The sequence below is a fragment of the Pan paniscus genome, chromosome 18 (assembly GCF_029289425.2).
Source record: "Pan paniscus chromosome 18, NHGRI_mPanPan1-v2.0_pri, whole genome shotgun sequence".
Lineage (NCBI taxonomy): Eukaryota > Metazoa > Chordata > Mammalia > Primates > Hominidae > Pan > Pan paniscus.
The window spans coordinates 30707770-30722993 of record NC_073267.2 but is presented as its reverse complement, the minus strand read 5'-3'; the positions used below and the strand labels follow the sequence as shown (position 1 = coordinate 30722993).

Below are 15224 nucleotides of genomic sequence, written 5' to 3'. Positions count from 1 at the left end.
ACAAGACAGGTGTTTACCAAAGCCAAGTCAACCATGGGGAGAGCTCAAGTAACCTATGCCCTATGCCAACCTGTGTCCAAACTAGAGAGTCAACAGGAAAGAGTCCCCCAAAACTTCTAAGCCTGCCTACCCTAAAATCCCCACCTCAATCCAACCCCCAATAAACACCATACACGCCACTGGGCAAAAAAGCTTTTTATTTTCCCCCACATTCCAGCTCTTCACTTTTTCTAAAACCTATTCCAACTCAGAGCCGAGGCCCAAGAAGTTGATTCACACCTGGGGAGAAAGAAAATAAAACAACAAAACAGGTCGAAGAGCTGCTAGAGGAAGCTCTGAGATGTGTGCAGAAATTGAGGAAGGAGCAGAGGGAGTGACAGCTAGAGACCAATATGGGCATTTAATCCCAACTAAGGTAGCCTCAGGACCCCAGGGTCTGTCAGCGGCCAGGAAGCCCTCCTTTCCCAGTCCAAGGTTGAGAGGGTCCTGTCATTTCCTGTCCCAAGTAGGTGGTTGGGGCATTTAGGCCCAGCCATCAGCAAAATAAGCACAGTTGATCTTGAGCTTCCACTTCCTCTGGCCTGATCAGTTCCCTGGGCCTCAACTATTTCCACTTTTCCCATAGTAACTTCCTAGGGCACTGCAGCCAGCTGAAGCTGAGACCAGTTCAAGAGCTGGATGCATAACACATGGCTCTCAAATTTCATGCACCCCCCTCTGACAAGTGAAGATTTTTTGCAGAAATATTTTTTCCTTTAGTGAGCTGATGTGTGAACTGGTTAACCAACATGACCCCCACCCACTGCTACGTTTGTGAAGCTGATTCCCTCCAAAGATCTTGTTAACAGAATCAGCTTTTTCTAAAGGTAACGATGACTAAATGGAAGACAGAAGGTGCATGTCAAGTTCTTGGGCACATACTATGTCCCCAGTAAATGGGTATCATCAGTTAGACTCTTCTGAGCGGTTCAAGTTGAATTTTACAAAATTTCCATCATAAAACTGGGTATTGGAATTTCAGGACAAAAGCAAGACAAACATGGTTCATATTCAGGACGAATCATCAAATGTGAACCCTCTTAACTCACCATTGTTACCCAAATGCTTGGATGTGAACTAGTTATGAGTCTTAAAATCACAATGTTGCTTGAAAGAAGTCAGCCACAAAAGAATGTGTATGATTCTGTCTACATAGTTTCAAAAATAAGTAAAACCAAACTATATTATTTAGGAATACATACATGGCAATACATTATAAAGCAGGACAGTAATTTCTAGGGAGAGAGAGGGCATTGTCAGGAAGGAAGGGACCATGGGGGGTTTCTGGACAGCTGGCAATATTCTACTCCTTCCCTCAGTGGTATTTATAAGTATCCACTTTATAATAATTTGCCAAGCTGTCCTTTTATGCTATTGGACTTTTCTACATAAGCGTTAAATATTTTATAATAAAAAAGTTAAAGTAATTAGAAAAATATTGAATGCTGACGGTGTCAAATTGTTCCCAGTCCCTAAGGGAGAGCTGTGGTTGAAGGGGTTCTCGGGGACTCAGAAGCAGCAGTCTTTGAGGAAAAGTCCAAGGATCTGCTCTACCCCGGTTACAACCTCCACCCCCACCCCATTCCCTGCTCCCGCAGGACTGGAGCAAAGAACCTCACCTGAGAAACAAGTCGGGAACTAGGCCAGTGCCCTCAGAGCCGGGTTCTAGACCAGTGGGACTCCCGGCGCGGGTGGAAGCACATAGCAGTGACACAGCAGAGAAGGCCACAGAAGAGAAGCAGGAAGGAGCCCAAGACCAGCAGCCTGGAGCCACACAGAGCCAGCTCCTCCTAGGGAGGGGTACAAGGAGGGGAGGAGGAGGACATGTTAATCCAGTCCAAGGGCTATAGAAGGAGCCTCCATGAGGGAGAGGGCTCTCCATATCTAGGGAGCAACTGAAGGGAAAATGTTATTTTCATATAAGCTGACATTTGTCTTTTTTTTTTTTTTTGAGATGGAGTCTTGCTCTGTCGCCCAGGCTAGAGTGCAGTGGCGCGATCTCAGCTCACTGCAAGCTCCGCCTCCTGGGTTCACGCCATTCTTCTGCCTCAGCCTCCCAAGTAGCTGGGACTACAGGCACCCGCCACCACGCCTGGCTCATTTTTTGTATTTTTAGTAGAGACGGGGTTTCATCGTGTTAGCCAGGATGGTCTTGATCTCCTGACCTCATGATCCGCCCACCTCGGCCTCCCAAAGTGCTGGGATTACAGGCGTGAGCCACCGCGCCTGGCCCTTTTTTTTTTTTTTCTTTTTGAGGCAGGGTCTCACTCTGTAACTCAGGCTGGAGTGCAGTAGTGCAATCTCGGCTCACTGCAACCTCCGCCTCCTGGGCTCCAGCGATCTTCCCACCTCAGCCTCCTGAGTAGCTGGGACCACAGGTGTATGCCACCACGCCCAGCTAATTTTTTTTGTGTTTTTTTTGTAGAGATGGGGTTTCACCATGTTGCCCAGGCTCGAACATTTGTCTTGATGGTTTAAAAACTACTTTCTTGCCCAATTATCAACCTGAACCCCCATCATAACTCCATGAGATAGGAAACTTCATTATGATCCACAGTTTAAAGATGTATAAGTGGCCGGGCGCGGTGGCTCACACCTGTAATCCCAGCACTTTGAGAGGCCGAGGTGGGTGGATCACGAGGTCAGGAGATTGAGACCATCCTGGCTAACACAGTGGAACCCTGTCTCTACTAAAAATACAAAAACTTAGCCGGGCATGGTGGCGGGCGCCTGTAGTCCCAGCTACTTGGGAGGCTGAGGCAGGAGAATGGCGTGAACCTGGGAGGCGGAGCTTGCAGTGAGCCGAGATTGCGCCACTGCACTCCCGCCTGGGCGATAGAGCAAGACTCCATCTCAAAAAAAAAAAAAAAAAGTGCAAGCAGTGCTAGATCTGGAAACCAGATCTCTGATTCCAAGTCCCAGGTTGTGCTCCTCATGGGGTCTTTTCTTTTTTTCTTTATTTGAGACGGAGTCTCACTCTGTTGCCCAGGCTGGAGTGCAGTGGCATGATCTCAGCTCACTACAACCTCCGCCTCCCAGGTTCCAGAGATTCTCCTGCCTCAGCCTGCTGAGTAGCTGGGATTACAGACGCCCGCCACAACATCCAGCTAATTTTAAAATTTTTAGTAGAGATGGGGTTTCACCATGTTGGCCAGGCTGGTCTTGAACTCCTGACCTCAAGTGATCCACCGGCCTTGGCCTCCCAAAGTGCTGGGATTACAGGCGTGAGCCACCGTGCCTCATGGGGTATTTTCAAATGTGAGAGTGGAGTGTGCAGCAGCCTCCTGACTGATGGCCCTCCTCCACTCAGCCATTCTCCACCCAGCACCAGGGAAGCACCTCTCTCTCCTCCTTAAAACTCCTCAGTGGCCCCCACGGCCTTCAGCATCAGGTCATAGCCCTCTATCCTGCATTCACAGAGCCTCTCCATCAAATCCCTGTGGTCTCTCTTGCCTTTTCTCCTTCCTAAGCCTCTCAACATGGAGTGCTCCCAAAGGCTGAACACTTTCTTTTTTTTTCCTACTTGAGACAGGGTCTCACTCTGGCACCCAGGCTGGAGTGCAGTGGCACAATCATGGCTCACTGCAGCCTCAAACTCCTGGGATCAAAGGATCCTCCCACCTCAGCCTCCTGAGTAGCTGGGACTATAGGTGTGTACCACCACACCCTGCTAATTAAAAAAAAAAATGTTTTTTTTAAGAAATGGGGTCGCCAGGCGCAGTGGCTCACACCTGTAATCCCAGCACTTTGGGAGGCCGAGGTGGGTGGATCACGAGGTCAGGAGATTGAGATCATCCTGGCTAACAAGGTGAAACCCTGTCTCTACTAAAAATACAAAAATTAGCCGGGCATGGTGGCAGGCGCCTGTAGTCCCAGCTACTCGGGAGCCTGAGGCAGGAGAATGGCATGAACCTGTGAGGTGGAGCTTGCAGTGAGCCGAGATTGTGCCACTGCACCCCAGCCTGGGTAACAGAGCGAGACTCCGTCTCAAAAAAAAAAAAAAAAAAGCGAAAAAGAAACGAGGTCTTGCTATGTTCTCCAGGCTGGTCTGGAACTCCTGGCCTCAGGCATTCTCCTTGCTTCGGCCTTCCAAAGTGCTGGGATTACAGATGTGACACCTGGCTGAACACTTTTCAATCTCTAGGCCTGTGCGCATGCTGGTGCCTTTGCCTGGAGTGTACCTCCCCCTCTCCTGAACCTCCTCTACTGCAGTCCCTGTCCAAATCTTCCTCATTCTTCAAGGATCATTCTGACCTGACAGAAGGTGTGGGTTGCAACCCTGGCTCTGCCACTTAACCAGTTGTGTGGCCTGCAGCAATTCACTCCCTTTCTCTAAACCTGTTTCCTCATCTATAAAATGGGATAATAACACCTACCTCAAAAGGCTATTTTAAGATCAAATGAATTAATGAACCCTGAGAGCACTTTGTGCATTATAAACCACTGTGCACAATGCTCTTTGGTAAATGCCACCTTCTCTGTGAAGCACTCTCCATAAATGTTCAAGTTAGGGTTAATGGCTCCTTTCTCTGTGTTTGCATAACACTTTGCTCACATCTCTCTAATAGCAATTAGCCCATTTGCCTCTTATTATAGCTTCTGAACTCCTTTGAAGTAGAGAGAATGTTTTAAAGACAATAGTAAACAACAATAGCTGTCACTTATCAAATCTCTATGTCCCAGGCATTGTGCTGGGCACTTCACGGTCATTCTCATTTAATCCTTATTTGATGGAATTAAGAGATAGGGTCATGTTTTCTGTTTTACAGATGAGGATGCTGACACTCAGAGATGTTTAGACACTTGTTCTACGTCACACAGCCCCCAAGGCAGGGTTATAAAACCTGTGCTTTTTCTACAAGGTAGAATTGTTTCCAGGGACCTTCAAGATACAGTAGTTAGCAGGCAGTCTACAAAACCCTGGCGACCCATCTGAGGCTCTTACCGAGGTGAGCAGCTTGGTCAGCACAAGGCCTTCATGGCTCCAGACACTAACACATTCCTCACCCATTCTAGGGCTCAGGGTGGCATTTCCAGCCCCCTCCTCTGAGCAGGATATGGGTGGCTGGCTGGAGGGTAGGATTCCTGGAACAGCACTAAAATATAGGCAGGTTCCTGCAGTCCTTTCTGTGGTCACCCTGGCTGTGATAAGGACCAGTTGTCCTGCAGAAGATCCTGTGAAAGGCGCAGAAGAGAAAATGGAAGAAAATGAGAGGTGACGCGGGAGCCTCTGTCTTCACGCTTCTTTTCTTGTATTTTCTTTTTTTTTTTTGAGGCGGATTCTCGCTCTATCACCCAGGCTGGAGTGCAGTGGCGCAATCTCGGCTCACTGCAAGCTCCGCCTCCCGGGTTCACGCCATTCTCCTGCCTCAGTCTCCCGAGTAGCTGGGACTACAGGTGCCCACCACCAGGCCCGGCTAATTTTTTGTATTTTTAGTAGAGACGGGGTTTCACTGTGGTAGCCAGGATGGTCTTGATCTCCTGACCTCGTGATCCGCCCGCCTTGGCCTCCCAAAGTGCTGGGATTACAGGCGTGAGCCACCGTGCCCGGCCCTTTTCTTGTATTTTCTTTCTTTCTTTATTTTTTTGAGATGGGGTCTCACTTTGTCGTGCAGGTTGGAGTGCAGTGGCACGATCCCAGCTCACGGGAGCCTCAACCTCCTAGGCTCAAGTGATCCTCCCACCTCAGTCTCCTGAGTAGGCAGGGCTACAAGCGTGTGCCACCTACCTGGCTAATTTTAAAAAATTTTTTTGTAGAAACAGGGTATCACTGTATTGCCCGGGCTGGACTCAAACTCCTGGGCTCAAGCCATCCTGCTACCCTGACCTCCCAAAATGTTGGGATTCCAGGCGTGAACCACCACGCCTGACCCTAGTCATTTTTTAAGGCTTTCTATAATACCAGGTGTTTTGGCATTGATTCTATTCAATAAAGTATTCCATATACCATTATTTATATCACTGAGAAATGAAAATAACTTTGTATCAATATAAACACAAATTAAGTTGTAATTTAAATTAACTTAAATTACAATCAATACAACAACCATACCAATACTCGCAAGGCTGCAGTGAAATGGGCAGATACACATTGCCCATGTCGGTTTGCATAAACTAGTTCATTCTTTTTAAGAAAGCAGTTTCTCACTTGGTACCAAAATCCATTAAAAGGTTCTCACCCTGTTTTAAATTAGTGGGGAAAGGATGGCCTCAGTAAATGGCCTTGGGAAAATTTCCATGTAGAAAAAAACATAGCGTCAAACTGTTATCTTATAAAATAAAGTTCAGATGTATTAAAGAACTATACAAACTAAAAAAAAACATTTAAAGAAAATACAGAATATTTTATTTTATTATTTTTGAGACAGAGTTTCACTCTTGTTGCCCAGGCTGGAGTGCAGTGGTGCAATCTCGGCTCACTGCAACCTCCACCTCCTAGGTTTAAGCAATTCTCCTGCCTCAGCCTTGCGAGTAGCTGGGATTACAGGCGCCCACCACCATGCCTGGCTAATTTTTTGTATTTTTAGTAGAGACGGGGTTTCATCATGTTGGCCAGGCCAGTCTTGAACTCCTGACCTCAGCTGATCCACCTGCCTCAGCCTTCCAAAGGCTGGGATTATAGGAATGAGCCACCACGCCTGGCCAGAATATTTTCTAATTTTAAAATGAGGACGGGCTTCCTATGAAAGACACAAAACCTAAAAGTCTTAATAAAGGACAAGAGTGATAAACCTAACCTCATAAAAATTAAAGACTTCTATGCAATGAAAGATAAGTTAAAAAAAAGTAACATATTGAAAATACCTATAATATATTTAAATGACAAAAGGTTTACTATCTAGAATAAAGACCTACAAATCAAGAAGAAAAAGACAAATAACTGAAAAGAAAAACGAACAAAGGAAACAAACAGGTAATTCACAGGCAACATGAAAACAGACAATAAACCATAAGAGGCTCAACCTTACTAGCAATCAAGAGAAAGTAAATAAAACAATTGGGTAATAGGCCAGACCCGGTAGCTCATGCCTGTAATCCCAGCACTTTGGGAGGTGAGGCAGGAGGATCACTTGAGCCCAGTAGTTTGACACTAGCCTGGGCAACATAGTGAGACCACATCTCTATAAAAAATACAAAAATTGGCCAGACGCAGTGGCTCACACCTGTAATCCCAGCACTTTGGGAGGCCAACGCGGGCGGATCATGAGGTCAGGAGTTCAAGACCAGCCTGGCCAACATGGTGAAACCCCATCTCTACTAAAAATACAAAAATTAACTGGGCATGGTGCCACATGCCTGTAATCCCAGCTACTTGGGAGACTGAGGCAGAAGAATCTCCTGAAACTGGGAGGCAGAGGTTCAGTGAGCTGAGATCGCATCACTGCCCTCCAGTCTGGGTGACAGAGCAAGACTCCTTGGGCTGGGGGGCGGGAATTAGGTGGGCGTGATGGCGAGCACCTGTAATCCCAGCTACTCAGGAGGCTGAGGCAGGAGAATGTTTACTGCAAGCCCTGCCTCCCAGGGATAAGCAATCCTCCCACCTTAGCCTCCCGAGTAGCTGGGACCACAGGTGTGCACCACCACACCCGGCTTTTTTTTTTTTTTTTGTATTTTTAGTAGAGACAGAGTCTTGCCATTTTGTCCAGGCTGGTCTCGAACACCTGCGCTCAAGCAATCTGCCTGCCTTGGCCTCCCAAAGTGCTGGGATTACAGGCATAAGCCACCACATCCGGCCCTAACTGTACACTTTCAATGGGTGAATTGTATGGTACATGAATCATATCTCAATAAAACTATTATATATCTATTTAAAAGTAAAAAGAATGGGAAAGAATTGTCCCAAGTCTGCATATATCGGACACATTCCTTATTTTTGTTAACATACATGTACACCTGGACATGCAGAGACCCACTCCCCCGACACATATATACTCACAGGAGAATCTTAGAATGATAGTGTTGTAAAGGACCTCAGAAGTCAGAAAATACCACCCTCTTCCATCCCTCTTTATCTTAGCATATTTTAGATAAGGCCAAATGTCACACAGGGATTATTGGCATCCACTGACATTTTCACATTCTCCCTATCGCTTGTCATTTTCCCAGAAGACTATAGCTCTTTGGAAATTGATGGTTTCTAATTTTTTTCTGCATCTTTTGTGGCATACAGAACTATGCTAAGGAAAAAGGGGCCTCTAGGAGGAGGTGGCTAAAGGATGAGAACACATTAGGTCAAACCTAGCCCATTTCATCCTACCTCCAAGGATAGACTCAAAGAACATCAGAACTGGCAGAGGAAGAAAGCATTCATAGAAAACCTACCCTGTCGGCAGCATGTTCACTGAAAGCCCTAATCACAGAAGTGACTAAAGTCCAGGGATGTGCCCAAGGTCATCATTGGTGAGGTCAGAGGCAGGGCCCAGCCCTGAGTGTTCTGATACCCGACCCCACAGTCCTCTGTGATCTCACCTTACTTTTTTTTTTGGCGCAGGGTGGTGGGGGGGGGGGCGCGGGGCGGGACAGAGTCTCTGTTGCCCAGGCTAGAGTGCAGTGGTGTGATCTCTGCTTATTGCAACCTCCGCCTCCCAGGTTCAAGCGATTCTCCTGCCTCAGCCTCCCAAGTAGCTGGGACTACAGGCACCTGCCACCACACCTGGCTACTTTTTGTATTTTTGTTTGTTTGTTTGTTTGAGACGGAGTCTTGCTCTGTCTCCCAGGCTGGAGTGCAGTGGCACGATCTTGGCTCACTGCAACCTCCACCTCCCGGGTTCAAGCAATTCTCCTGCCTCAGCCTCCCAAGTAGCTGGAACTACAAGCTTGCACCACCAAGCCTGGCTAATTTTTTTTTTTGAGACCGAGTTTTGCTCTGTTGCCCAGGCTGGAGTGCAGTGGTACGATCTCGGCTCACTGCAACCTCCGCCTCCTGGCTTCAAGTGATTCTCCTGCCTCAGCCTCCTGAGTAGCTGGGATTACAAGCACGTGCAACCATGCCCGGCTAATTTTTGTTTTTTTAGTAGAGATGGGGTTTCACCATGTTGGTCAGGCTGGACTCAAACTCCTGACCTCATGATCTGCCCGCCTCAGCCTCCCAAACTGCTGGGATTACCGCTGTGAGCCACCGCAACCAGAGCACCAGGTTAATTTTTGTATTTCTAGTAGAGACGGGGTTTCACCATGTTGGCCAGGCTGGTCTCGAACTCCTAACCTCGTGATCTGCCCTTCTCGGACTCCCAAAGTGCTGGGATTAGAGGTATGAGCCACCGCACCTGATTTTTTTTTTTTTTTTTTTTTTTGAGACAGAGTCTTGCTCTGTCACCCAGGCTGGAGTGCAATGGTGCGATCTCGGTTCACTGCAACCTCCATCTCCTGGGTTCAAGCGATTCTCCTTCCTCAGCCTCCCGAGTAGTTGGGATTAGAGGCGCCTGCCACCATGCCTGGCTAATTTTTGTATTTTTAGTAGAGATGGTGTTTCATCATGTTGGCCAGGCTGGTCTTGAACTCCTGACCTCAAATGATCCACCTACCTTAGCCTCCCAAAGTGTTGGGATTACAGGCGTGAGCCACCACACCCAGCCTCTGATCTCACCTTTCAATCCCATCTGACTTCCCAGGACTGTGGCCTGGAATGTCCGGGTCTTGTTCCTGTCTGGACCGTCTCTGAAGTTCAAGGTGGTCAGCAAGCCCACGACGTGAGACCCTCGCCACTTCCCTGTGACTGTCCCATTCCTGGGACACAGGGTCAGCTGGCCAAAAGATCTCAAAAAAGAGACCCAGTCCTGTGAGCAAAAGAAGGGTGGGAGACGGGTGAGATGAGATTAGCAGCAAAAGCCTGTCTAGGTTGGAAGGAAGAGCGGGTACGGGGGTGGGGAACTTACCTGCGGGATGTCAGGGCTGCGCAGGCCAGTCCTGTGGGTGAGGAGGAAGCTGCCAAGGCCCAGGCCAGAGAGGCCAAGGAGCAGCAGGATCAAAGTGGCACAGACCAGAGGTGGGTGGTGGGCCAGACACAGGTGCAGGTTGTGCCCTGCCTGGCAGTTGCCCATGGGGAGCAGAGGGGGCTGAGCCTCCGGGGAGAGCCTGCTGGAAGACAGGGAGGGAGAATGGGACAAGAGCACCTCTTTTACGCAAAGAGAAAAGAAAGCTCAGAGAAGACAAAGGACTTCCCAAGGCCACACAGTAAGTGGCAGAGCCAGAACAAGAATCCAAGGTTCCCGACTCCAAAAGTTCAACTCCCTGCACTGCTGGATAAATATTTGCTGCATTTCATTTCTGAAGTAATCTAAGTGGAGGCAGAGCAGTGTACTCCATGCTGGAAGAAGGAAACTGAAAGGGAGACTTCTCAGCTGGAGAAACAGGAAGCACTGTTCTGGGGCGAGGGTTTGGCTGAGGAATAGTTCCAGCCAGAGCCCAGACAAGGGAAGACTCTGGAGAAGAACTCCACTGTGCAGCTAAACGGCTAGATCTGAATCCCTTTCTGTTATTCACTGACTCTGTGAGCTTAAGAATCCATGAAATGGGAGTTCTGAGAACACCAAGTAATAAGGATTAAACGTGGCGGATGAAGCAGTCTGCGTGGTATTTGGCCATGCAGGAATTCAACAAATGTCCACTTCCTTTCTCTTTCTCGTACAGATCCTCAAAACCGGGTAAGGCGAGGCAAAAAATACTGTGAGGGAAACTGAGGCTCGTGGACTTTAACACAGGAGGGGTAGGGCCAAGATCTGAACCCCGCCTCCTGCTTCCAAGTGGGGTGCTCCTTCCCACGCAAGGTGCGACGGCCTGATGGAAAAGAACTTCTGGAAGGCGAAGAGATAAACAGGGGTCGGGGGGAAAAGAAGGGAGCCACGGAAATGTAGGTGTCACAAATGCTCAGCCCTGCCCCGCCTCCCGTCCGGCTGGAAGGGGGTTAAAGGGAGGGGAGGGCAGAGTCTGAGGGTCCGCGGCCGCTGGTGCACCTGAGCACCCCCTCCCCGGAAAGCCCCCGCCCCGAACGATTGCAACACCCTCGTCCCCTCCCGGTCTCGCGCGTCGGATCCGCCAGCCGCTCGCTCTTACCCCTCGGGGCCGGGCGGATGCCGGCGCCCCCCGCGACGTCACGAGCGGGGCCGCGAGGGGGCGGGGTCCGTGCTCTGCGCTTCCGTCCCCGACCCTCCTCCTCGCGCGGCCCCGCCCCGCGGCCGGGTCCGCATGCGCAGTGGCCACGCGGGCGCCAGCCTCGCCCCTCACCGCCAGGGTGGGGGCGTACCAAAGGGACACCCAAGGAAGGAGCCACCAGAAAGGAAAACCTCCGTGGGAGGGGTGGAAACGGGAGCGAGGCCAGGGAGCAAGTGCGAGAAACGTCGCAGAACCCGTAGGCTCCCTCCAGAGAGACTGGCAAGAACTGCCCCAGAAGCTTGTCGCGGGCATTTTTGGGCTGTGCGTCCCCTACCCGCGCCAATAGCACAGACCAGCCGCGCCCGGGTTCCCGGTGAGGACTCGGCATCCGCTCAGAGTGGCAGGGCTGCCACTTGAGGACTCTGTCCACTGGGGCTGGGAGTGGTGTTTTGGACTCCGCTCTTCTGTGCACCCCGATCTGCACCTTTCTCGTGGACCCTGACTTTTAGTGACTCCTTAATGTATAGGATGCTGGAGCTGAAGAGTTGCTCAGTAGAGAGCATCTCAGTTCACTTCTGCCCAAGTTTTGGAGGTGAGAACATCTGACTGGAGGTAGCATGACACATGGAGCCAGGAACTTTGGGTTCAAATCCTGACTGTCCGTACCCTCGCATAAGCCATAGCCGCGCTCTCAGGGGACTAAGCTTACCCCTCTACTAAAGAGGATCATCCTATCTATCTCACCGGTTGGATCAGAAGCTTAAAGGGTAAAATGTGGGAAAACATGGGCCCAGTGCCCACTAAGCACACAGGACAGATGCTACTTGAAACGGAATCTATTTAATTCGACTGTGGCTTCCTTAAGGCAGAGGCCATGTCGTTTGTATCAACAGCCACAAAAGTTTGTGGCACAAAACCTTCGCATATACAAATGATTTTTTTTTTTTTTTGAGACGGGGTCTCAGTCTGTCGCCAGGCTGGAGTGTAGTGGCGCGATCTCGACTCACTGCAACCTCCGCCTCCCGGATTCAAGCGATTCTTCTGCCTCAGCCTTCCGAGTAGCTGGGACTACAGGCGCGCGCCACCACGCCCAGCTAATTTTTGTATTTTTAGTAGAGACGAGGTTTCACCATGTTGGCCGGGATGGTCTTGATCTCTTGACTTCGTGGTCTGCCCGCATCGGCCCCCCAAAGTGCTGGGATTACAAGCGTGAACCACCACACCCGGCCGATTTTTTTTTTTTTTTTTGACAGAACCTTGCTCTGTCATCGCCCAGGCTGGAGTTCAGTGGCACAATCAAAGCTCGCTGCAGTCTGGACGTCTTGGGCTCAAGAGATCCTCCCGCCTTAGCCTCCTGGGTAGTTGAGACAGCCGGTAGTCACGTGCCACCCACCATGCCCAGCTAACTTTTGCATTGTGTGTAGAGACGGGGTTTTGCCATTTGCCATGTTGCCCAGGCATGTCTCGAACTCCTGACCTCAAGCAGTCCTCTCGCCTCGGCCTCCCAAAGTGCTGGGATTACAGGCGTGAGCCACTGTGCCCTGACTAGTCAAATGATTTTTGACAAGGGTGCTGTGGGCGTTCAGTAGAGAAAAAAGTCTTTTCTGTGCATCGAAGGACACAACAGGCTGGGCATGGTGGCTCAAGCCTGTAATCCTAGCACTTTGGGAGGCCGAGGCGGGTGGATCACCTGAGGTCAGGAGTTTGAGACCAGCCTGGCCAACATGGTGAAACCCCGTCTCTACTAAAAGTACAAAATTAGCCAGGCATGGTGCCGGGCGCCTATAATCCCAGCTACTCCAGAGGCTAAGGCTGGAGAATCGCTTGAACCTGGGGAGTGGAGGTTGCAGTGAGCTGAGATTGCACCACTTCACTCCAGCCTGGGCAAAAGATCAAAACTCTGCCCCACAAAAAACAAAAACAAAAAAAGGAAAGGACAGTGAAAAGGCAACCAACAGAATGAGAGGAAATATCAAATCATATATCTTATAAGGAGTTAATATCTATAATATATAAAGAACTCCTGCAACTCAACAACAGCCCAATCTCAGCTCACCTCAACCTCTGCCTCTCAGGCTCAAGGGATTCTCCTGCCTCAGCCTCCCGAGTAACTGAGATTACAGGCGCATGCCACTATCACCTGGCTAATTTTTGTACTTATTAGTAGAGACAGGGTTTCACCATATTGGCCAGGCTGATCTCAAACTCCTGACCTCAAATGATCCACCCGCCTTGGCCTCCCAAAGTACTGGGATTATAGGCGTGAGCCACCGCACCCAGCCTAATTTTTTGTATTTTTAGTAGAGATGGGGTTTCATCATGTTGGCCAGGCTGGTCTCAAATTCCTGACCTCAGGTGATCCACCCGCCTCAGACTCCCGAAGTGCTGGGATTACAGGTGTGAACCACCGCACCAGCCAAGTATACCAACATTTTGACTTAATCCACTCAACAAGCCCTCAAAGTGGATGTTATTCTGGAAAGCTGGCCCTTAGCTTAAGTCAGGGGTCCCCAACCCCTGGGCCGTGGGGCCAGTACCAGTCCGTGACCTGTTAGGAACTGAGCCCCACAGCAGGAAGTGAATGGCTGGTGAGAGAAGCTTCATCTGTATTTACAGCTACTCCCCATTGCCTGCATTACCGCCTCAGCTCTGCTTCCTGTCAGATCAGTAGCGGCATTAGATTATCATAGGAGCATGAATCCTATTGTGAACTGCGCATGCGAGGGATCTAGGTTGCTCCTTATGAGAATCTAATGCCTGATGATCTCTCACTGTCTCCCATCAACATCAGATGGGACTATCTAGTTGCAGGAAAACAAACTCAGGGATCCCACTGATTCTACTTTATGATGAGTTGTATAATTATTTTATTATACCTTATAATGTAATAATAATAGAAATAAGGTGCAAAATAAATGTAATGTGCTTGAATCATCCCGAAACCATTGCTCCCCTGGTGGAAAAATTGTCTTCCATGAAGCTGGTCCCCAGTGCCAAAAAGGTTGGGGACTGCTGGTTTAATTTAACCAAGGTCATACATACATTAGGTGGCAGAAGTTGGGTTATGATTTAAGCCTGACCACAGCATGGCATGTGGGAATGAGAAAGCCCTGTTGAGGCTCGTTCATTCAATAAGCATCTGTTGGCTGCCAGGCTGTGTATTCTGTGGGCTGGGAATATAGTGGTGGACAAAGTATTCATGATCTCTGGCCTCCTGGAACTACAATCTGGTATGTTCAGGCTGGGCACAGTGGCTCATGCCTGTAACCCCAGCACTTTGGGAGGCCGAGGCGGGAGGATCACCTGAGGTTGGGAGTTCAAGACTAGTCTGACCAACATGGAGAAACCCCATCTCTACTAAAAATACAAAATTATTTGGGTGTGGTGGCATATGCCTGTAATCTCAGCTACTTGGGAGGCTGAGGCAGGAGAATCGCTTGAACCCAAGAGGCAGAGGTTGCAGTGAGCCGAGATCACGCCATTGCACTCCAGCCTGGACAACAAGAGCGAAACTCCATCTCAAAAAAAAAAAAAGCAACAGGAAAAGTGCATGTTTGCCTAAACCTTTTTTCTTCTTCTTCTTTTTTTTTTTTGGAGGCAGAGTTTCACTCTGGTTACCCAGGCTGGAGTGCAGTGGTGCGATCTCAGCTCACGGCAACCTCTGCCTCCTGAGTTCAAACAATTGTCCTGCCTCAGCCTCCCTAGTAGCTGGGACTACAGGCGTGCGTCACCAGGCCCAGCTAATTTTTTTGTATTTTTAGTAGAGACAGGGTTTTGCCATGTCGTCCAGGCTGGTCTCGAACTCCTGACCTCAAGTGATCCATCCACCTTAAGCTTCCCAAAGTGCTGGGATTACAGGTGTGAGCCAGTGAGCCCCACCTTTTTTTTGTTTCTTTTTTATTGAGACAGGGTCTTGGTCTGTCACCCAGGCTGGAGGGCAGTGGCGCAATCTTGACTCAGTGCAACCTCCCTCCTCACCATGCTCAAGCAATCCTCCCACTTCATCCGCCCAAGTAGCTGGGACCACAAGTGTGCACCACCATGCCAAGCTATTTTTTTTTCTTTCTTTTTGTATTTTTAGTAGAGACGGGGTC

The 15224-nt window shown here is 49.3% G+C and overlaps 1 protein-coding gene across 2 annotated transcripts; it reads right to left on the bottom strand.

Moving 5' to 3' along the window:
- Positions 1 to 180: 180 nt before the first annotated feature.
- Positions 181 to 11224, bottom strand: TMEM219 (transmembrane protein 219). 2 transcript variants are annotated; one of them, XM_008961590.4, is made up of 6 exons: positions 11092 to 11224; positions 9915 to 10113; positions 9626 to 9815; positions 4985 to 5214; positions 1659 to 1829; positions 181 to 279 (listed from the first exon to the last, which is right to left on the bottom strand). In XM_008961590.4, exons 2-5 carry the CDS (start codon positions 10077 to 10079, stop codon positions 1692 to 1694), a joined length of 723 nt encoding a protein of 240 aa, XP_008959838.1. In that variant the 5' UTR covers positions 10080 to 10113; positions 11092 to 11224; the 3' UTR covers positions 181 to 279; positions 1659 to 1691. The 2 variants fall into 2 exon arrangements, with proteins under 2 accessions (XP_008959838.1, XP_008959839.1); XM_008961591.4 differs by having other exon boundaries at positions 9915 to 10116; positions 11092 to 11223.
- Between the last annotated feature and the right edge of the window lie 4000 nt (positions 11225 to 15224).

What these genes read in the sequence shown, in the direction of transcription:
- TMEM219 (XM_008961590.4), bottom strand. Translation starts at nt 10,079, where the DNA reads ATGGGCAACTGCCAGGCAGGGCACAACCTGCACCTGTGTCTGGCCCAC. An exon ending in AAGTCAGATGGGATTGAAAG is followed by an intron (nt 5,215 to 9,625) that starts GTGAGATCAGAG and finishes CGCCTTTCACAG; the next exon opens with GATCTTCTGCAGGACAACTG. An exon ending in TGACCAAGCTGCTCACCTCG is followed by an intron (nt 1,830 to 4,984) that starts GTAAGAGCCTCA and finishes ACCCCTCCCTAG; the next exon opens with GAGGAGCTGGCTCTGTGTGG.